General features: G+C 37.5%; 2 protein-coding genes across 5 annotated transcripts in view; both read left to right on the forward strand.

Moving 5' to 3' along the window:
- The window catches only part of LOC127419593 (membrane-associated guanylate kinase, WW and PDZ domain-containing protein 3-like), a 267,603-nt gene extending 255,042 nt beyond the window's left edge, over positions 1 to 12,561 (forward strand). For 3 of the 4 annotated variants that reach the window (XM_051661105.1, XM_051661106.1, XM_051661108.1), the window contains 2 exons: positions 125 to 263; positions 9,694 to 12,561. In XM_051661105.1, coding sequence (XP_051517065.1) covers positions 125 to 263; positions 9,694 to 10,496 — 942 coding nt within the window. In that variant the 3' untranslated portion in view covers positions 10,497 to 12,561. Of the gene's footprint in view, positions 1 to 124; positions 264 to 1,008; positions 1,517 to 9,693 lie in introns of those variants that run through there. The other variant, XM_051661107.1, reaches the window with a different exon arrangement.
- Positions 12,562 to 15,048: 2,487 nt separating this feature from the next.
- The window catches only part of LOC127419605 (lysine-specific demethylase 9-like), a 16,190-nt gene continuing 7,307 nt past the window's right edge, over positions 15,049 to 23,931 (forward strand). Inside the window, exons 1-6 of the mRNA XM_051661133.1 lie at positions 15,049 to 15,667; positions 19,054 to 19,691; positions 21,527 to 21,664; positions 22,048 to 22,190; positions 22,308 to 22,475; positions 22,582 to 22,690. Of these exons, the coding sequence (XP_051517093.1) occupies positions 15,088 to 15,667; positions 19,054 to 19,691; positions 21,527 to 21,664; positions 22,048 to 22,190; positions 22,308 to 22,475; positions 22,582 to 22,690 (1,776 nt within the window). The 5' untranslated portion in view covers positions 15,049 to 15,087. The remainder of the gene's footprint in view (positions 15,668 to 19,053; positions 19,692 to 21,526; positions 21,665 to 22,047; positions 22,191 to 22,307; positions 22,476 to 22,581; positions 22,691 to 23,931) is intronic.

Below are 23,931 nucleotides of genomic sequence, written 5' to 3' on the forward strand. Positions count from 1 at the left end.
ACACTATTACAAGAGAATTGAAACAGCACATGCATGCTACTTTACTGTTCTTACTCTTAGAGAATCTGTTCTTCTAGAAATTACTGATGACTTTTTATGTGTGTTTGTATTTGTGACCTCACAGGTTGGAGATCAAATAGTGGAGATCAACGGTGAACCCACACAGGGCATTACACACACTCGGGCCATTGAGCTCATCCAGGCGGGAGGCAGTAAAGTGCTGCTGCTTTTGAGGCCTGGACTGGGCCTAGTGCCTGATCATAGTGAGTCTATATAACACCTGACCACTCAGAGATAATCACACAGACTAACTGCAAATAATAAAAATATTACAGCCAAATAAAAGACAAAACTGAGATATGCTCTCAATACCAAACCGGTTCTTTAAATCTGTTCAGGTGTGCAGAAGCCCTCATTTGAATTCCGTACGCTTCATGAACCATGAAAAATCAGTTCCCTGAAGCCTGCACACTCCCCTTTGAAAACCAATACATTTTTTTATTCTACCGTTTTAGTTTTGACAGCCATTGAAAATTTATAGTGCCAGTTACCTTTTCTGTGCAGAGTGATTTTTAAAGGTACTTCCAAAAGCCATTTACGCTACCTATCACTACTCATGTTAAAACATTCTGTTGATATCCACCCCGAAATTACCAGCCGACACAAAAGAGATTCATAAAACAACAATAGTTAATTTATTGAGAAAATGCAATCATCATCATACTTACCTATACACTAAACATCTAAATATTGCGTGCAAATGTGCTAATTCCAAAAATAAAATAAAAAATTGGAAAATGTGTTGATTTGAAAGCCATGCTCAGATAAACAGGTTATTATTTGAGTGATTGGGGTGTTTGGAGACATATGCATGTTATGTCAGATCTTCCTATCTTCATGCATCGCCCCTTTCAGAAATACTGTCACTTTTATGTCTCTCTCTATTTCTGTTTTTCTTTCTTTCCATCTGGGCACTGGTCTATGCACCTCCCTCTTTTCCTCATTTAGGTCTGAACTCTTCCTCCTCCACACTGTGCTTCCAAATGAAACCAGAGCATCACTAAAGGCTTCTCTGCTTTTCTTGGTCTGTCCCTAATAACTTTGGTAAACTTTGCCTTCCTCTTCTATGCTTTTTCTGTTTTGTGCAGTTCTGCCTTTCCTTTGCCTTTGCCATAAGCTGATGTGTGTCATTTTTTCCAGGTTAAAATTTCCATCAACATGCAGAGTCAACTATAAGTAAGACATTTGAAGGTTGATTTCACCTAAAACTGTGCCGCTTTTGAAACTTTCCACTGTTTAATTGTTTGGCCTGTCCAGCCCGACACACCGATATTGACTTGAGCAATGTTGTGAGATTGGGGCAGGACTATCTGTTTGTACAACCAATGCAAGAAGGGCAATTTTTTGTAATCTGTTTGAAAACAATTTGATGATGCTAGTGGTGCAGAAATTACATACACCAGCTTTAAATTGAATAATTTTGCTTTTAAATTTCCAAAAGTACATTGAAAAAAATTACAAACAATCACAGCTCCAACATAGATATCAGTTTCCATGATCATATATACTGTAGCTTGATATAGACAGTGCACTGACCCACCTGTGTGGTATGATATCCACTGTGGGCAACATGTGTTACTACATATATTTCTTGTGTCCAGACATCAGTACAGTTAGTAAGTGAATAAGGGATCATGACATATAAGAGGTCACTGTACTATAAAAACATACTGTTCGTTTCAAAACTCAAAACTTCCTCCTCTCTGCAAAAAGAGCATTTGTTGAAACCAAGCTGACAAAACGACTCGTTCACTACTTCCTCCACATTGTGTTTGGAATAATGTACAGGTTTTGCTCGTATGGAAAGAAATTGGTACTTTTATTCACCAAAGTGTCATTCAACTGATCACAATGTATAGTCAGGACATTAATAACGTGAAAAATTACTATTACAATTTGAAAAAAATTCAGAACTACTTACACTACTTCAAAGAGTTCTCATCAAAAAATCCTCCACATGCAGCAATGACAGCTTTGCAGATCCTTGGCATTCTAGCTGTCATTCTATACTCAGGTGACATTTCACCCCACACTTCCTGTAGCACTTGCCATAGATGCAGCTCTCTTATTAGGCACTTCTCATGCACCTTACAGTCTAGCTGATCCCACAAGCCAATTATAACTGTGGGCGTTTACAGTCAAGTCTTAAAGGAGAAGCAGCACCAAAACCGGGAGTTTCTGACAGAGGGTCATAATGAAGGCTGATTTTTTTTTTTTAAACTTTACTCATATTATAAATGAACCTCAAAGAACATATTAAAATAATTAAAAAAGGCATGTCATGGTGCTAATATGTATCACACTATCAGGATGCAGAAAGTTACTGATAATTAAACTGTCTCAGTTTTCAGTTATGTTCGGTCTATCATTTTTATTCTGTAGATTTATGAAATCCAATTCACATTGTTGAAAATAAAATGTTTAATGTTTAAGTTTGTATATAAGACCAGAAACATACTCTCTGCAAGTACTCTTTTGAATGCATGATTTGAATGCTTGTTCATTGCATTGCAAGCGTGTGGTCTGATTGTACGTTTAACATGCGTTCTTGCGTTACTGTGGCGGTAACAAATTTCAGAACTCCAGGGGGTGATAGAGTTAGCTTCAAATTCCTGTGCCATTAAAATGTATATGTCAACTACTGTAGCTATAAATATGTACAGTTTAACTTGCTTAGCAAGATTCTCTCTCAAACTGTTGCTTTGTCATGACAGTAGTTGACCTGAAAGAGAAAACTGACCATAGAAGACTAGGGCTTGCACAGTTACTCATTTTTACATTTTAATGGGGCCTGGGTAGCTCAGCAAGTAAAGACGCTGACTACCACACCTGGAGTTGCGAGTTCGAATCCAGGGCATGCTGAGTGACTCCAGCCAGGTCTCCTGAGCAACCAAATTGGCCCAGTTGCTAGGGAGGGTAGAGTCACATGGGGTAACCTCCTCATGGTCACTATAATGTGTGGTTCTCGCTCTCGGTGGGGCACGTGGTGAGTTGTGCGTGGATGCAGCAGAGAGTGGCACTAAGCCTCCACACGCGCTACATCTCCGCGGTAATGCACTCAACAAGCCACGTGATAAGATGCGCAGATTGATGGTCTCAGACATGGAGGCAACTGAGATTTGTCCTCCACCACCCATATTGAGGTGAATCACTATGCCACCATGAGGACTTAGAGTGCATTGGGAATTGGGCATTCCAAATTGGGGAGGAAATAAAATTGTATTTTTTAAAAATCACTCCTTTTTGTTTTAGCATTTTTCATACTGTCCCAACTTTTTCAGAATTGGGGTTGTACATATTCACTTTATATACATTTCAGGATCATTTAAAAAATAGATTTTCATACATTTAAAAATCGGATGCAGTTTGTAGACTGGGGAATTTTCCTTCTGCTATCACCATATAGAACAAGGGCAGCTGAAAAATATGATCCATAAAGGCTGGTTTATACTTCTGCATTGAACGTACAGCGTAGGCTCCGCATAGTGGCCAGCGTGTTGGTTTGCATTTATAGTTCTGCATTGGTGTCTGTGTTCGGCGACACAGCCAAAATGCTAGTTATACATTCAGAAATAAACAATAGCAATGTAATTCATGGATTCAAATATATTTATTAAATTATTGTTGCATTATGTGAACATGTTGAAATTTAGGTAGGCTACATATTATTTATTATACAGTACATGTTGCCTGTATTGCAGGGAGCAAATAAATGAGAAAAATACTGTATGCTTGCTCTTGAGTTGTTTCAATAATAATATTAAATAAATATTTTGGCATACTTTTGCTGTTCCGTGCTGAAAAAGAAATCATCAAATTAATTAATAACTACCTCACTTACGGTAGTAACACTTTACAATAAGGTTCCATTTGTTAAAATTAGTAAATGCATTAGTTATCATAAATAAACAATGAACAATATATTTGTTACAGCATTTATTCGTCTTAATGTTAGTTAATAAAAATACAATTGTTCATTGTTAGTTCATAGTGCATTAACTAATGTTAACTAATACAACTTTTGATTTTAAAAATGTATTGTTGATAGTATGTGTTGAAATTAACATTAACTAAGATTTATTATTGTTCATTGTTAGTTCATGTTAACTAATGTTAACAAATGGAACCTTATTGTAAAGTGTTACCAACTTTACAATGCATATAGGCAATTATGGCCGTCAGACCGAAGGTAATAATGGACCTGAGTAACGGGCCTACAGAAAGGCTTTATTGATATTCCATCATATTATAATTTGTTATATAGATATACTGTGCGTGCGTGCGTGTGTGCGTGTGTGTGTGTGTGTGTGTGTATATACAGTATATATATATATATATATATACAGTACTGTGCAAAAGTTTTAGGCACTCGTGACAAATGTTGCATAGTGAGGATTTCTTCAAAAATAGTGCCATAATTAGTTTTCATTTTTCAATTAACATCATCCAAAGTCTAATAAACATAAAAAAAAAGCTAAATCAATATTTTAAGTGACCAACTTTGCCTTCAAAGCAGCACCAATTCTCCTAGGTACTCCTGGACACAGTTTTTCTTGGTTGTTGGCAGATAGGATGTTCCAAGCTTCTTGGAGAATTCGCCACAGTTCTTCTATCTGTTTCAGCTGTCTCAACTGCTTCTGTCTCTTCATGTAATCCCAGACTGACTCGATGTTCAGTAGGGGGGCTCTGTGGGGCCATGCCATCTGTTGCAGGGCTACATGTTCTTCTATTCTATTTGCAGAAGGAATGTTTGGGAGTCTAAAATGCATACTAACTATTGACACACTACAGCTAAAGATATAAATAACTTTATAATAATAAATATTAATCTTAAGACAAATGTTTTTGTTAAACAAGATTTTTGCACAGTACTGATATACACACACACACACACACACACACAGGCGGCCAAAAGTTTGGCATAATGTACAGATTTTGCTGTTTCTGAAGGAAATTGGTACTTTTATTCACCAAAGTGGCATTCAGCTGATCACAATGTATAGTCAGGACATTAATAACGCATACTTTTTAATGAAACGCTCAGTTTTGGTGCTGCTTCTCCTTTAAGACTTGACTGTAAACGCCCACTGTTATGATTGGCTTGTGGGATCACCTAGACTGTAAGGTGTGTGAGAAGTGCCCGACAAGACAGCCACATCTATGACAAGTGCTACAGGAAACGTGGGGTGAAATGTCACCTGAGTATCTGGACAAACTGACAGCTAGAATGCCAATGATCTGCAAAGCTGTCATTGCTGCATGTGGAGGATTTTTTGATGAGAACTCTTTGAAGTAGTTTAAGAAATTCAAATTGTAATAGTAATTTTTCATGTTATTAATGTTCTGACTATACATTGTGATCAGTCGAATGCCACTTTGGTGAATGAAAGTACCAATTTCTTTCCATAACAGCAAAATCTGTACATTATTCCAAACTTTTGGCAGCCATTGTATACTAATATATATATATATATATATACAGGTGCATCTCAATAAATTAGAATGTCGTGGAAAAGTTCATTTATTTCAGTAATTCAACTCAAATTGTGAAACTCGTGTATTAAATAAATTCAATGCACACAGACTGAAGTAGTTTAAGTCTTTTGTTCTTTTAATTGTGATGATTTTGCTCACATTTAACAAAAACCCACCAATTCACTATCTCAAAAAATTAGAATACATCATAAGACCAATAAAAAAAACATTTTTAGTGAATTGTTGGCCTTCAGGAAAGTATGTTCATTTACTGTATATGTACTCAATACTTGGTAGGGGCTCCTTTTGCTTTAATTACTGCCTCAATTCGGCGTGGCATGGAGGTGATCAGTTTGTGGCACTGCTGAGGTGGTATGGAAGCCCAGGTTTCTTTGACAGTGGCCTTCAGCTCATCTGCATTTTTTGGTCTCTTGTTTCTCATTTTCCTCTTGACAATACCCCATATATTCTCTATGGGGTTCAGGTCTGGTGAGTTTGCTGGCCAGTCAAGCACACCAACACCATGGTCATTTAACCAACTTTGGTGCTTTTGGCAATATGGGCAGGTGCCAAATCCTGCTGGAAAATGAAATCAGCATCTTTAAAAAGCTGGTCAGCAGAAGGAAGCATGAAGTGCTCCAAAATTTCTTGGTAAACGGGTGCAGTGACTTTGGTTTTCAAAAAACACAATGGACCAACACCAGCAGATGACATTGCACCCCAAATCATCACAGACTGTGGAAACTTAACACTGGACTTCAAGCAACTTGGGCTATGAACTTCTCCACCCTTCCTCCAGACTCTAGGACCTTGGTTTCCAAATGAAATACGAAACTTGCTCTCATCTGAAAAGAGGACTTTGGACCACTGGGCAACAGTCCAGTTCTTCTTCTCCTTAGCCCAGGTAAGACGCCTCTGACATTGTCTGTGTTTCAGGAGTGGCTTAACAAGAGGAATACGACAACTGTAGCCAAATTCCTTGACACGTCTGTGTGTGGTGGCTCTTGATGCCTTGACCCCAGCCTCAGTCCATTCCTTGTGAAGTTCACCCAAATTCTTGAATCGATTTTGCTTGACAATTCTCATAAGGCTGCAGTTCTCTTGGTTGGTTGTGCATCTTTTTCTTCCACACTTTTTCCTTCCACTCAACTTTCTGTTAACATGCTTGGATATATCACTCTGTGAACAGTCAATTTCTTTGGCAATGAATGTTTGTGGCTTACCCTCCTTGTGAAGGGTGTCAATGATTGTCTTCTATACAACTGTCAGATCAACAGTCTTCCCCATGATTGTGTAGCCTAGTGAACCAAACTGAGAAACCATTTTGAAGGCTCAGGAAACCTTTGCAGGTGTTTTGAGTTGATTAGCTGATTGGCATGTCACCATATTCTAATTTTTTGAGATAGTGAATTGGTGGGTTTTTGTTAAATGTGAGCCAAAATCATCACAATTAAAAGAACCAAAGACTTAAACTACTTCAGTCTGTGTGCATTCAATTTATTTAATAGACGAGTTTCACAATTTCAGTTGAATTACTGAAATAAATGAACTTTTCCATGACATTCTAATTCATTGAGATGCACCTGTGTGTGTATATATATATATATATATATATATATATATATATATATATATATATATAGTAATAACATGCTATTGGTTGGAATAAAACATTGCAAGACTCTGTTTTCCACCTGTAAAAATGGGGAGTTGAGTTCCCCTATAATCTGCCTTGTCTCCTCCCATGTTAATGACCCCCACCCCCCCTCAACAAAAGCAAAAGTGGTCTGGTCTATCAGCCAGTGCACGGTCCAATCTGAGTACAGGTCATGATGTCATTTGCTTACTCTGTTAATGTATCTACAGAAATGAATCCAAAATCGGACATTCAAAAGAAAAAAGAGTGGAGAAAGAATGGGAGGTAGACCGGGAGGTTGCAGAGTTTTTTACAGAAGAAATGTGAACCATACCTGTCAGTGTAGCTATAGGTGAATATTTGTTTGGTATTCATGTAAACATGATCCAAATTTAACAATTGGTACGCACCAAAATTGCTTTTGGCGAGAAGATAAAACATAAATATTTACCAGGTTGTTGGTAACTACATGTTGCATCATTACATGATTTTCATTAAACAGTGAACAACAATCAGATGCTTGCTTAATAAAGTGATGTGCACAATTCAAATCAAACTGTCAACATCAGCCACATGCATCTACTGTATAAACATATTTTACTTCAGTGCAAAATTTACCAAAAAGGTGAAAGGTGGTAACTATTCTAGAGGTCCAGGGGGGCCCACAACAAATTCAAAACGGTATTATTTTAATAGGTAAAGGCCCAGAGCAATATATATATTCACGGGGCCCAGAATTCTTTGCTATGGCCCTGATCAGATGTTTATCTATGATGCCTAAATGTAATTTTTTTCCAGAACTCCATGAGATACATGTGAAATTTTCCTCACATTAAGCCACAAAAAGAATATGTGGGGAACAAAATCACCTGTCCTTTCACTGAGACGCTGTTGTCTATTTAAAGAGACAGTACTTCCTGTATTTACTATGTGTTCTGAGTATCAATGTAAATCATTGTAAATAGAAAAATGTATGCAAGTAAACTATAAACATGTAACAAATATATATGCAAAATAATAAATGTTTTAAATATTTATTGATGGAATGTAATGAATTTTACCATTTTTCCAAAGCTAAAATGCAACCAATACGATGAAAAACTGACAAAAGTATAATTTGTCAAATTAATATTTTCAAATTGCATCTAGAAGGTTAGAAGTTCCCTTCATAATTACCAGCATGAGCTAAGGAAGAATGCATTTTATATTCAAGTTAAATGGACATTGTTACCAAAATATTCCTGTTATATCAGTTAGCAAGTTAAGACTTTCTAAAACTTCCTGAGAGCAGAAATGTCACAGGATAGACTGAACAACCTAGCACTCTTCTCATTTTAGGAATGCTATGGTGACTTTGCCAACAAGAAAACTTATTTATACATGTATAATTTCTTTTGTCAGCAGGCATAGTATATTTTTTAATAATGTATTGCTTGATCCAAATAATATTTGCATTTGAACATATAGTTATGAATTAGCACTGTTAAATATCCATTGGGTACAAACCCAAATTGGTCAGGAGGCCCTAAAATAGTTCTGTGCCTGGGGCCCAAAATTTGGTGCTACATCCCTGTAGGCAGTATACTCAACTCTAATCAGATGCTTTTTAATTTGCTGACAAATTAGAAGGGTTCCATTTCCATAACTTATGAAATATTATTATTTACTGTCAAACAAACGGTCAACTCATCATCGTCACAACACATATTATTTCACTCACATATCAGATTAATATCAAGTAAAAGCCCTGAGAAAAAAAAAAAGCTTTTAGAATTTATTAATTGTAAACAGATACTTTTTTGTCACATTTCACTTGTAACTTCACGAAAAACAAACAGAACATAAAACAGCAGATGCTCTCGATTGAGACAATTGCTTTTATGGTCCCGAGTCCAAATACAATGTGATATGATGCATAGATATTAAAATAAACTAGGTAAAATGTGACATTACCTCAGATAACGTTGTTATAATCCTGGGGGGCGGTCTCTGGTTACAAATTGCACCAATCATAGCTGTTGTGGTCTGCGTTGATGCAACGCACAGTTAAAGTTTTGAAGAGGTGCACGTCAGCCTACGGCATACCGTAGCTACACGTAGCCTACAGCGTTGGTATGACAAAGAAGTATAAATCGGATTTAAGTAGTCAGCTTGGACCTAACATGTCAACTAGTGGCAAAACTAACAGAGAAGTCGACCAGCTGGTGCAACCCATATAGAAGATGACAATTTACACTAATATTTAATTGCACTAATATGGATCCCTTGTAACAGTTTTTGTGACAGTACTGAGAATGTAAATTGTACTTGGATTGCGTGATGAATTGCGCTCCGACACATTTTCACATGCAACAATGCATGAAATTGAGCTTGCATAGCTAGATGCATTCCCAATCCTGGACTTCCTGCATGGAGTGTGTTTGAGGCTTAAATTGTGCACTAGCAACCTATGTTCTTCTTCATTCTCATGTTAACTTTTCTCTCCTCTGACACTTTATCATTGTGTTTTGTATTTGTTTCAGGTGGTAAGGATAAGATGACAGGTCCATCTGCAAACTCTCCAAGATATTCTGCATCAAGTGAGCCATCAGCACCAGCATCTCCATCCTCCATCACTCGCTCCACTGAGATGAGCCCCACTTCAGCCCAAACTTCTATGCCTGAGGAGCTCCTCGACCCGGTGGCTGCTTTTCCTGGGCAACTTCACCAACATTACAGAGACGCCAAGCACCAAACTAGAAAGAGTGACTCAAGCATGCCTCGTGACAACAATGACAATTTTGCTAGCCCTCGAAGATTGGATGTGTCACGCTCCGATGGAAAGGACTGCTCACGAAGTCCAAAAAAACTGGATACTGATAATTCTGGTCACAGGGAGAGAGATCGATCCTCTAGCCCTAGGAAGACTATGAAGGAGCAGGACACTGGGATCAGACAGGATGTACTTCAAAAGGGCACTGATGGACGAAGACACAAAGACGAGGACACTATGCAAAGAAAGGACAGGGAAACAGGAAAGATGAGGCCTGACGTCACAAGAGGTGGCAATGACAGATACCAGAAAGACAAGATAGCAGAACCACAGGGGTCTCACTTACAGTCTGAAAGTGGCACCCTCAACCGGAAGGACCATAGAGGAAGAGACAGGGACCCGAAAGAGAGCAGACCTGAAGAGGAACTAAAGAGTGATCCTAGGGTTTCCAGCAGTGCCCCTCAAGAGACTTCTCACAATGGGAACCCTACCACCAAGAAAGCCCCTATAACTCCAGGCCCATGGAAGGTCCCCAGCTCTACAAGGATTCAACCTCCAGTGCATGGAGTCTAATGCTTTTTGGATCCTGTTGGCAGTAGTGCTTATGGCTCATCAGGATTGGCAGTGTAGTTATGATGGTCAAAAACTGGCTACATGTGAATCACTGTGTAACTTTTTTTTTTTATGGTTCCTATCTACACATAGCATCTACACTGATAACATGCATTGTTTTATTGAGTGTTCTGAAAAGATGGTGCGTTTGTCCCAGCAACAATAGCAGCCATCAGTTTTGTTTTGTGCCAATCAGACTGCAGCTACAGAGACTTGTCAATGTCTCCTTGGTCCTGTGAAACCCTATTGGGTGTGATGATGTTTGCTTTGTAATGTCTGGAAATATGAAGGATGTTTTTTTTCTGTGAAGGCTTAAAATAATATGTGTACAGTCTATTATTCGTTATTCGTAACTCTCCAACTTTGATTTACCGCATGCCCTTAGAACAACTTCAAATTTCGAATGATGCAACGTTCTTTGTCTTTATGATCTTAAGATCCAGTTCAAACAAGTGACCAGAGTTTGTTCACTTTGTGTGTAGCCTGTGCATTAATCAGCTTTGCAGTGAATTTTTTTTATCATTTTCAAAGCTTGACACATATCCATCTTTAAAAGACCAGACACTTGTGGTTAAGTACACTGTTTACTACCTGTGTGTTTATTAAGACCTATATGTAATTTATTGAAATATTACAATATAAACATGTACATGTATAGAAAGATAGATATTTGTATCCATTCTGAGCCAGATCACTTATTAGTGTTCCAGCTTGCTGATAAGACTTAAGGCTTCCTAATAAACACAGTTTAAAGGTATGTATTTTTTCACAGTGCTAGAGCTTTAACAGTTATTCTTGGTGGACCATTTAGAAAGGTGGGTACATTTGGGGGTAAATTTTGGGATCATGTGTTTGGTCATATCATTAGAAGGTAAAGCAGAACTTGGAAAAAAGCAGAAATATTTTTGCATACTATTCAGTCTAACATACATATATTTTTCTTATTCTTAAGTAGAATTTCCATACATTCACTTCTCGATCAAATGAATTGTACTGCATTGTGATCCCAATATTGGGAGTTTATTTTGACTTAAAGTGTCTTCGCACATCTGTAACATTCAGATCATCCTATTAAATGAAGTCTTATACCCAAGGAAAATGTAGCTCTTTGGATCATGTGTCCAGAATCGCTGTTCAGTGTTTTCATGAAATGTATCAAACATGGTGAGCATCATTCATGCATTTCTTAAAGCCTCAAACAATTGGCACAAAGATTCAAACTATAGATATAACTTTAAAGGGATAGTCATCCTAAAATAAAAATAAAAATTTGTCATTATTTACACACACTCATGTTATTCCAAACCCGTATGACTTCCTTTCTTTAGTGGAAGGCAGAATGTTAGGGATTGACAGCCACCATTCACTTTCATTTTATGGAAAAAAAACATGCAATAAAAGTGATTGGTGACTGAGGCTAACATTGAAGAAAGGAAGTCATACAGGTTTGAAACAATATGAGGATGAGTAGTGAACCTTTGCTTTAATGTCCTTTTTGGTATCTGATCTGTTTTTCATAACGGTATTTTTGCAAATTGTGAGTCTCTTATAGTCATATGGGCAGAGCAGACATGAGTCAAACATTGCACACAATGCTACAATGGCTAAGTGATTCTATGTTGACGTGATGAAAAATGTGAATACTTTTTAAACAGTTTATGATTGCTTCTTGATCATTAATCTCAAAGGTTTTTGTAGCTTGTTTCTCTATTGCATCTCATGTTGTGAGGTTGTATGTATAATACTGTGGCCTTGCATTGCTTTATCTTACACACACACACACAAAAAAAGCCTTGTGGTCTCTACATTGTGGTAGTTGTAAATGTTTATAAAAAAAATACATTGTACAGCACCTGTATAAAACCTGCCTTTGTGAGGGGAAAAGAAAAAATATAAATATAAATCGCTCCATTATTTTTTTAAGTAATTGAGAGTATGAACATATATAGAGAGAGAGAGGTAAATTAAAATAACCTGGTCATGATGTTCTGCTCATGCACTGATAAATAAAGATTTACTGAAAATGTTTCTTGTCTTCATTGATTAATTGGACTTTATATTTCTGATATTTCTTAAAGGCTGTGGATAAAATATATATGGGCAAAAAAGTGTAATGATGAGCTTTTGACTTAATTTTCTAATGTAGTAAATAAAAGCAACACTGCATTTGGTTTCTTTGCAAAAGGGGTGTTCACACAGGACAATTTAATAGAAACAGTGAGACAGAAAGGCACAAAATGTTGTCTGGAGTCACGTTTTTAAAAGTAGGGTTATTGTTTTTAACTTATCACTGCATCTTAAAAATGCAATGTTCATGGTGTGATGGGCTGTTTCAGAGGTTAAAAAAAGAAGCTCGACACAGCACAACTATTGCCAACTTTCTACCAGCCAAATACAAGTTCAGTATTCAAGTTGGTTTTCACTATAAATCCTCCCTGCCCAGTAGGTGGTGATATGCAAGAAGAATACAAATAACAAAAATAAAAGAAGAAAGTAAAAGTAGAGATTGATGGTAAAAGTTAAATATTTATCTGTTTCTCACCCACAACTTTCATATCGCCTCTGAAGATATGGATTTAACCACTGGAGTCTTATCGATTAGTTTTATGCTGCCTTTATGTGCTTTTTGGACCTTCAAAATGTTTATACCAATTCACTTGTATTGTATGGACCTACAGAGCTGAAATATTCTTCTAAATATCTTTGTTTGTGTTCTGCAGAAGAAAGAAAGTCACACATCTGGGATGGCACGAGGGTCAGTAAATGATGAAAGAATTGTATTTTTGGGGTGAACTATCCCTTTAAAGAGGTTTTCCTAGAGCTTGTTTACATAGAAAAATTATTGAAAATATTTAAAATCTTCACGTTTAATAAATACTACTTTCTGCCAAAAAAACAACTGCAATCAGTAAATCAATATTTTCCAGTTAAGCATTTTTTTCCCTGTAATTAAGCTAATCTTAAGCCTTTTCCATTTTTTTTTAAGATCAATGAACCAGCTTTACGTTTAAAATTGGTGTCATCAGTTTGTAGACAGTGTATAATGTGTTAAAAATAGTATGGGCATTCCAGGGCCAATGTTTTTGTTCTAGTCTTGGTACTGTTTTAAGCAACCATGCATTATAATGGATTTTTACAAGAGAGAAAACGCTTATCGTAAAATAAATTTTTAAACTTGGATTACAGTGTTGCTTTCTGGAAGTAAATTGTGGTTATCACAAGGGAAATGTAAGAAAATTACATTAAGCATTTTAAAAGAATATTCCGGTTTCAACAAGTTAAGCTCAATCGATAGCATTTGAGGCATAATTAATTTTGACTTGTCCATTATTTTCTTTAAAAAAAAGCAAAAATCGAGGTTCCAGTGAGGCACAACAGAAGTGAATTTAGGTCAATCTGTAAACGTTACAATACTCACTGTTTCAAAAGTATACCCACAAAACATAAACAATATGCATGTTAACATGATTTTAGTGATAAAATCGCTTACTAACCTTTTCTGTGTAAAGTTATAGCCAATTTTACAACCATGATGATGTAATGTCAATAAACCCTAAAACGACTATAAAAATTACACTTTACAGCTCAAATAATACTGGAGTTTTAACAGAAGAATTCATTTGACTGCTTTTATAAAATTATAAGATTCACATTTCTGTCTTTAAACCCTCCAAAAATTGGCCCCATTGACTTCCATTATAAAGGCCTCACTGTAACCTTGATTCTTTTTTTAAAGAAATTAGTCGAAATTATTTTGTGGTAATTAACATTATGCCACAAATGCTGTACATTGAGCTTAACTTGTATTGAATTCTTAATATTCTTTTAACCAAACCTGTACTGTACCGTAGGCTACTTTTATACTAAAAGTGCTGCAGTTTTTTTTCTCACCGTCTCTCTTCCAGAACGAGCACTGACATATGCAATAATATCATGCCATGAACAGTTGCGTTTACTGGCGTTTTTGGAATCACAATGGTGAGAAACAATTATCATGCACTCGAGTGCTATATGTTTGACAAAATCTTACTGATACTAACAGAAAACACGCCAGAAGACGTTCGTTGATTGTCACTGATCATTCCCCCAGCCGCTTCTGTCAAGTGTGGTGTCCGTGTAACGCAATAGCCAAAGACGTCCCACTGACGCATGTGTACATGTGAGTAAACGGAACGTTGAAACAAGCACCCAGTGTGAACGTCCCCTAAAGAAATACTTAAGTACAATTATTATCATCGTAGTTCTTTAGTTGCTAATAGCACAACGCACTGCTGTGTCCGTATGCAGAGACGCATATAAATCCCTCCTCAACGCAACGCGACGCGACGCAACGAAACCGCCCAGCCCCTGAAGCTGGCAACAGCATTACGTCAGCCACTGGACAAGGTGCGTGCAGTCACGCACGCATCTCTTGATCCATTGCCGAACAGAACTGCAAACATCACTACCCACAAAGCTACCGATATGTACGCATGCGCGCGCTGACCGTGAAAACTACAAACGAGCCGCCTCTGATTGGCTACAGACCAGAGAACTACAGATCCCAGTAGACATGCGCAAAAAGCCCCTCTTAAAGCCTTTTAAATTTACGTGCAAAATGGCTGCACAGGTCGATTTGCTGCACGTCAAAGTAGATGAGAAGAGCAGGGACAGCTTTGACAAAGCCACCAAAGAGAAGAAAAAGAAGAAAAAACGCGAATGTTCGCCGTCCGATGACAAGCGCGAGAGATCGGAGAAGGAAGCGAAGAAAATAAAGCTACATCACCACCAACATGTCCAACAACGAGTGCATCCACCACAACAGAACAGTCAAGCTCGCAACTTCAACAGCAAAGAACAGGCACCTGTGCAACATCGCCATCATCACCATCACAACCTACACAGCTCCAAGAAGGAGTTACCTCCAGGATGGCCGCCGCGGAAAGTGCCACCAGCAGCACACGTTCCGCAGAAGACATCGGTGCCTGCGGTCCTGCCTCCTACACCGCTGTTCACATTCACGCCGCTCAAAATAGCGAAGGCCAAGCCCCTCAATAACAAACCAAAACACATCGAGAAGGACGTGAAACTCAAGCCTAAGAAGGAAAATACCGAGGCCAACGTTAAAGTGGGGGAATGCAAGAAGAAGAAAGGTATTTTTGATATCTTTTGCGTATATAAGGCACACTTTTTATTTCATAGCTAGGTTCCAACTTGAGAAGTCAGCAGAGCAAGTGCCGTTAGCCTCCACTGCTAACCCATGCCCGAGCGTGCTTGTGTGAACGCCCCCCATTCAGACGAGTAGAGTTTACATGCACTTGACAAAGTATTACTCTTAATATAGGAATACTGCTCATGTTTGAGGAATAAATGAGTGTCATTGAGAAAGTTAAATTCATCAAAAGCAATCATTTTGCGTAGTTCGGTATTAGAGATGGATTTCTTACAAATATTTGCCATGATTTAAGATGTTTACAGAGCTAGCAAATGTATGTTTTATAACGTTTTCCAAACGTTACATTGTTGTTGTGACCGAAAGTGTGAGTAGAACGTTATTTGAAGGTTACCATAACATTCCTGAAAGCGTGAAAACTTTGACAGCTATTTCTTTGACAGAAATTCACTATTCACAGCTAGTCATGATTAATTCAATCCATGAGTAAAAGTGATAACTTTGCGGTTACTGACATTAAAGGAATATTCTGGGTTCAATACAAGGTAAGATCAATCGGCAGCATTTGTGGCATAATGTTAATTACCACAAAAAAAAAAAAAAAAAAAAAAAGCTTATAATCTTATAAAAGCACATACATTAATTCTTCTGTTAAAACTCATGTATTATTTGACTGTTGTTTACAGTCATTTTAGGGTTTTTGGGTTTATTGACATTACATCATCATAGCAAAAAAGAAAAGGAGGAACACATAAAAATAATTTTTTGTGGTAATTAATATTATGCCACAAATGCTGCTGTTTGAGCTTAACTTGTATTGAACCCAGAATATTCCTTTTAGCCAGTAATTTTCAGCTGGTCATGTGATCAGAACATGGCAGCCCCCATGTACAATACAGTAGCTTTTATAAGGTTACTGATATTACTTACGTATTCATCTCATGTGAGTGCCCATGATTTTATACATATTTTTCAAAATTGCTGTTGGAGTGAAACATTTTTAATGAAGAAAAATTACTGAGTGCACCTTGAAATCTAGTTTAAAGGACGAACAACATTGAGTAAAAAATGATTTCTCCTAATATCGTGAGAACTTTTATCAAATACTAATAACATTAAAATAATATTTGTTTCTAACCTTTACATAATGTTAGCCTACATTGTTAGAACATTCCCTGTTGTGAAGTTACACGTTACTATACATGTCTTTGCTATATAGTACCATCACAAACAAACAAGTACTTTAATATTGTTTGAAGTACCATGTAGATACAATAATACACAATGGTAATCATTCAGTACCATGGTAAATATAAAAGATGATATTCAATACCATCACTACCGTGGTTCTGCCAAATTACTTTTTATAAGAGTTTTTATTAGCCATCACTGTCATTGTCAAGTTTCTAACAGCGTATAAATAAGCTCCCGTGTAACTATTTTGTAATTATGGTGTTTTGGCTAAAACTGTGTTCACCATGGTAAATTTATAAAAGGTATGTATTAGAAATGGATTAGAAGCACTATGTTGTCTAGAATCGTTTTGTACTCTTTGGTTATCACACAAAGTAACTAAAATGATTTCATCAAATAATGAAAATCAAAATGGACAGAAGTGTCAGCTTGCTCTAAGAATATTTTTTAAATATTTTGTCCAGTGTTTACAGTGGAAGTCAGAAGTTTACATACACTTAGGTTGAAGTCATTAAAACTCATTTTTTAACCACTCTACAGATTTAATATTAGCAAACTATAGTTTTGGCAAGTCGTTTAGGACATCTTTGTGCATGACATGAGTAATTTTTCCAACAATTGTTTACAGACAGATTGTTTCACTTTTAATTGACTATATCACAATTCCAGTGGGTCAGAAGTTTACATACACTAAGTTAACTGTGCCTTTAAGCAGCTTGGAAAATTCCAGAAAATTATGTCAAGCCTTTAGACAACTAGCCAATTAGCTTCTGATAGGAGGTGTACTGAATTGGAGGTGTACCTGTGGATGTATTTTAAGGCCTACCTTCAAACTCAGTGCCTCTTTGCTTGACATCATGGGAAAATCAAAAGAAATCAGCCAAGACCTCAGAAAAAAAACTGTGGACCTCCACATGTGTGGTTCATCCTTGGGAGCAATTTCCAAATGCCTGAAGGTAATTCATCTGTACAAACAATAGTACACAAGTATAAACACCATGGGACCACGCAGCCATCATACCGCTTGGGAAGGAGACGCATTCTGTCTCCTAGAGATGAACTTAGTTTGGTGCGAAAAGTGCAAATCAATCCCAGAACAACAGCAAAGTACTTTGTGAATATGCTGGAGGAAACAGGTAGACAAGTATCTATATCCACAGTAAAAAGAGTCCTATATCAACATAACTTGAAAGGCTGCTCAGCAAGGAAGAAGCCACCGCTCCATAAAAAGCCGGACTACAGTTTGCAAGTGCACATGGGGACAAAGATCTTACTTTTTGGAGAAATGTCCTTTGGTGTAATGAACCAAAAATCGAACTGTTTGGCCATAATGACCATTGTTATGTTTGGAGGAAAAAGGGTGAGGCTTGCAAGCCGAAGAACACCATCCCAACCGTGAAGCATGGGGGTGGCAGCATTATGTTGTGGGGGTGCTTTGCTGCAGGAGGGACTGGTGCACTTCCTCATGATGCCATCTGTTTTGTGAAGGAAAATTATGTGGATATATTGAAACAACATCTCAAGACATAAGCCAGAAAGTTAAAGCTCGGTTGCAAATGTTCTTCCAAACAGACAATGACCCCAGGCATACCTCAAGTTGTGGCAAAATGGCTTAAGGACAACAAAGTCAAGGTATTGGAGTGGCCATCATAAAGCCCTGACCTGAATACGATAGAAAATTTGTGGGCAGAACTGAAAAAGTATGTACGAGCAAGGAGGCCTACAAACCTGACTCATTTACACCAGTTCTGTCTGGAGGAATGGGACAAAATTCCAGCAGCTTATTGTGAGAAGCTTGTGGGAGGCTCCCCAAAATATTTGACCCAAGTTAAACAATTTAAAGGCAATGCTACCAAATACTAACAAAGTGTATGTAAACTTCTAATCCACTGGGAATGTGATGAAAGAAATAACAGCTGAAATAAATCAGTCTCTCTACTATTATTCTGACATTTCACATTCTTAAAAAAGTGATCATAACTAACCTAAGACAGGGAATGTTTTCTATGATTAGATGTCAGGAATTGTGAAAAACTGAGTTTAAATGTATTTGGCTAAGGTGTAAATGTTTGACTTCAACTGTGTGTAGTTCAATATCTTGTGTCTGTTGTTTTTGACTGCTAGATTAAATTCACATGATTATTTACTACCACTGTCTTCTGATCTTTTCAGAGTCCCATAGTGAGAATGGCAAAACCCAGACGCTGGAGGAATACCTCCTTAAGAAAAAGAAAAAGAAGCGGCGACATCGTGAAGACGAGCGTGGCAAGAAGTTGCGCATGCACAATAAAGAGGTCCAGACGGTGTGTGCAGGATTGACAGGAGACAATCCTCTGCCTTCTGAAGACCCCACTGTGCTTACATACCTCAAAGTTGAAAAGCTCTGTCAAACAAGCCCTAAGTTAGCTGAGTACAACACTTCCAAAGGTGTGGAAACACCCTTTCTCACGCACCAAGACCACTTCATTCGCAGCTCGTGGCTTCAGACCAACACCTCCTTCTGTAGACTCATCCATGAAGAAAAGCAGCCCAATGGAGGGGCATCGGTACTACATGCTTATGCAGATGAACTGTCCTTACTGCGGCCAGGAGACATTGAGAGATTTGCCCAGGAGTTTCTGGAACTCGCCTTTGCTGAGAAGCCTAAAGGAGCGGCACGCTACGCACTTGCTGTGGTGCATGGAGCAGCTGCTTACCTGCCTGATTTCTTGGACTATTTTGCCTTTAATTTCCCCAATACGCCGGTCAAAATGGAGATCCTTGGCAAGAAGGATATCGAGACCACCACAATCGCCAACTTCCACTCCCAGGTAGGGTTGCGCTTTGCTCATCACCAAAACGTGAGAATTCTGTCATTATTCATTCATCCTTATGTAGATCCCAGACCCATGACTTTCTGTTGTGGTCTGCAGTAAAAAAGGAGATCTCTTTCCATACAATAAAAAGTGAATAATGGCTGAGGCTAACAATGTTGGCAGTGTTCTGCTTTTGTGTTCCACTAAAGAAAGTCATATGGGTTTGGAACAACATGAGGGTGAGTAAGTGACAGAATTGTCATTTTTGGATGAACTGTCCATTTAAGTTTGGCTAAGTGTTTTGTTGGGTTAACTTGTAAATGTTCAAGCTTTGATTTGTTTTCAGCGTACACCTTTTAACACTGCATAGAGACAAATCCATTACATGTTTTCACCCATTCTTATTTTCAATGTTAGAGGTCCATGATAGCAGCAACATTTATTATTTACTCAAGTCAGGTGGCTAGAAGGCGACACAGTCCAAAGTACATTAACAGTCTCAAGTGATGCAGGCCAAATTTGCCCATGTTGCCTTGCACTTAACTATGAAACATTTTCCTCCATTACATTTCAGAGACTAAACAAACTGGCATTGTTGCTTAAATTCTGCATAAAAACAGGCATGAGAATTGCATAGGTTACCCACTTCCTGAAACTTCTAATGTTTTTCCCCCACTTCCTGTGTCTAAAATTGGCATATATAAATATCAAGGAGGTACACACTCGATTCAACTGTACATCCTAGCACAGAAACTGATTATGTAGCGCTGCGCACACTTTTTCATTACGCGTGACACATGTCCCAGGCAAAATAAACACGGGAGCGGATTTACAGTACAGAGAATGGAGACCTTCCCTACAAGTGGTGAGCGGGGTGTGGGAGAGATACGGGCAAGATGCCGTTTCTTTTCGCATTGAACGAAAACGCTGCACATAAAAAGCAAAACCGTGCGAGAGAGACCCAGCGTCTGCTCGTTAGAGACTAAATGGCAGCTACAGAAAAAAAAATCTTTTGAGATTTTAAACTTCAGCATTCAATTTGTTTTATATCTTTATGTGTAGTGTCTAATAATGCTGATGGCAATGTACACTTAAGTTTATCTTGCCAATAAAGCTTGATATGAATTGAATCTGTCCATTTGATACTATTATTTGAAAAAGCCAACTGGAAAATGGCAGAAGATTTAGCCAAACTTTTAAGTACAGCATGCCCACTGATTTTATGGAATGTATACGTTTACTTGTATCAAAGATTTATACTTGTAAAAATGTGTCAAAAATATATTCATAAATAAATTTACTTGATATCTTGTCTTAAACTTGCAAGAAATTGTTTAGTCATCATTTAATTATTTAAATATGCACGTTAAAATGTTCTTTTTTTTTTATGTTTGTTTTAATGTACCATGATTAGTAGCGATTAATCGCAGAAAACTGATTAATTAGTGAGCATTTTTTAATCAAGTCACTCCTAATAAATATTAAAAACCATAAATTAAAATATCATAAATGACTGGAAAAGCAATCCAAATTTTAAGTCAAAAGGAACCCTGATATTGTTTGACACATTAGAGGGAAGTTACATTCCCCCTTACATTCCCTCTAGTTTTCAACACTTAGTCGTCAACACCATATTACTAGTAAATCTTGCCTCAAAATTTTTGGTTGCATCATGAAGCTTTGAAATATGTTTAATGAACACTAAAGATAATAGAATACTGAATAGACCTGTAACCTTTCAGTTGAACCAAATGTCTTTTGTTCATTTGTTTATGTACATTTTGTAACACTTAGGTTAAAGGTGCATGCAAGAATGTGTTTCCCTGCTCTGAAGTGCCCTTGTGTTGCAGGTGAGCCGGACATATTGCTCTGGGACATATAGAGCTGGCCCAATGAGGCAAATCAGTCTGGTGGGTGCAGTAGATGAGGAGGTGGGCGATTATTTTCCAGAGTTCTTGGACATGCTTGAGGAGTCTCCGTTTTTGAAGGTTAGAAAATGTTCTCACAAATGAGTGGTGGTTCTGTCATTTCACTGTTTGCCAGTGAAGTTTCTAACATTTTGGACCCATTGAAATGGTGCTGTTCTCTGCTTATGAAGAACCCATGAAATCAAAATGTTAGTTTTTTCTTTTAATCCATGTCTATTAGCTTTGAGGTCATTCATATGCTAGAGTACTCCTGAAAGTTGAAAACTTATAGTCTTTATTTCTTCGGGAAAATATGTCAATACAGGAAAGAAAACTGCGCTTGTTTCATGGGGTCTTTGTGCAGTAGGTAGCTTTTGCAACGTTTGGTCAACATAAAAGCAAAACTACTGTTTTTTTTGTTTGTTTTTTTTACCTCTTTATACACTTTCTGTTTGTATGTGCAGATGACTTTGCCGTGGGGCAGTCTGTCCAGCTTAAAGCTAGACTGCAGATCCCAGAGTGATGATGGTCCCATTATGTGGGTGAGGCCTGGAGAGCAGATGGTTCCCACGGCTGATATGCCCAAGTCTCCGTTCAAGAGGCGAAGGTATACTCACTTAAAATGGTATTCTGTTTTGATGAAACCAAAAAAGGCACCTTAAGAAGCCCTTTCTCCAGTATGTTTATAACATAGAAACACCTCAAAACCCTAATTTCTTTATAGATCTATGAATGAAATCAAGAACTTGCATTACCTACCGAGAGCCAGTGAACCACGTGAGGTTCTGTTTGAGGACCGGACGAGAGCTCATGCTGATCACGTTGGCCAGAGCTTCGACTGGCAGAGCACCGCAGCTGTGGGCGTCCTGAAAGCAGTGCAGTTTGGGGAATGGTGAGGAAGTGCAACCATCTGCCGTGCAAAAACTTATGCATGAATCGCAAAGCTGTGTCTAATTTACTGTAGAGAAAATTACCTCTGATGTTCTGTTCTCCTGTAGGAGTGACCGGCCACGGATAACCAAAGATGTGGTCTGTTTTCACGCTGAGGACTTTAATGAAGTGGTTCAGAGGCTTCAGCTGGACCTGTATGAGCCACCTGTGTCACAGGTAAGAGCTATGTTCTTCCTTAACATAAAATCTTTTCAGGACAGAAGTCTCTGACAGTAGGTGGTTGAAGTATGCTTAAGTCAGTCTGTGGCTGAAATGGCAAGTTGGGCTGTGAAAGTCAAGTCAAGATGTACATCTGCGAGGCATGAGTAAACCTGCATCATTAGTTGCCTTTGTTGCACTGAGCAGTATGGTAATGGAATAATAATATATTTATGGCATATTCAATATGTATTTTATTAATAGATCAAATATAGACCAATATATCGGTTTTACAGATTAATTGGTCTTGATAGTTGAATGTGGAACTATCGATTATCAGCAAACATCTATGCCGATAGTCATTAGTGGAGTTAACCACCACGAAATTGCATGGGGTCCCAGTCAGAAAGCTAAGCGAAACGCTCTAGGGTTTACGGGTGGAATATTGTTCTGTGTTCACATGCGGATATGCTGTTTTTAGCTGTCTCAGAGTGGTTCACATGCTACATGAAGGCAAAGTGCTGCAGGTTCACCCATTCGCACAATTTCAAACATTTGAAGCCGCTTAAATTTATTATACAAATCTAAAAACATGACAAAGTATAAGATTTGTAATGAGGAAGATTGTAGATAACAGTAGATAAAACAAAATAGAGTTTGACACTGCAGTGTACAATATAGTTCTGTCAAAATAAAAAGTAAATACGACAGATATATATTACTTTTGTTTAAAACAAATCCTCATAATAATAATAATTCAGTATCATATTATAATAATAAGCTTGACTGGACAATAATAAATAATATTCATCAGGGTTCAAAAATATAAGAACGAATTTGTACTTGTTGCACAACCTATTCATTTACAAAAATGTAGGTAAAGATTCCTTTTTTTTATCACTGTATTGGAGCATATAAATTATATTTATTATATTCTAAATTAAATAAATTTTTTCCTTGTATTTATTTAAAGGGAAAACTGTAGAAAACATGCATTAATTATCTTTAACTATATTTTATTTCATTAAACATTTTGAATGTACTTGGCTACAATGGCTGTAAGAAATTATTTTAAAATTATGATTTTAAACTCACTTTTATGTGATTTGTTTCCCCATTTGTATGCCAAAAGGGGGCCTCCGGCTGGATGGTCGCACGGGGCCTCTGAAATTGTAGCCCCGCCCCTGCCGAAATGTTATTTATTTATTTATTTTTATTCCGCCGTTTTATACTATGGTTAGTGCTTGACGTTTCTACAA

This window comes from Myxocyprinus asiaticus, chromosome 29 (genome assembly GCF_019703515.2).
Source record: "Myxocyprinus asiaticus isolate MX2 ecotype Aquarium Trade chromosome 29, UBuf_Myxa_2, whole genome shotgun sequence".
In the NCBI taxonomy this organism is placed as follows: domain Eukaryota; kingdom Metazoa; phylum Chordata; class Actinopteri; order Cypriniformes; family Catostomidae; genus Myxocyprinus; species Myxocyprinus asiaticus.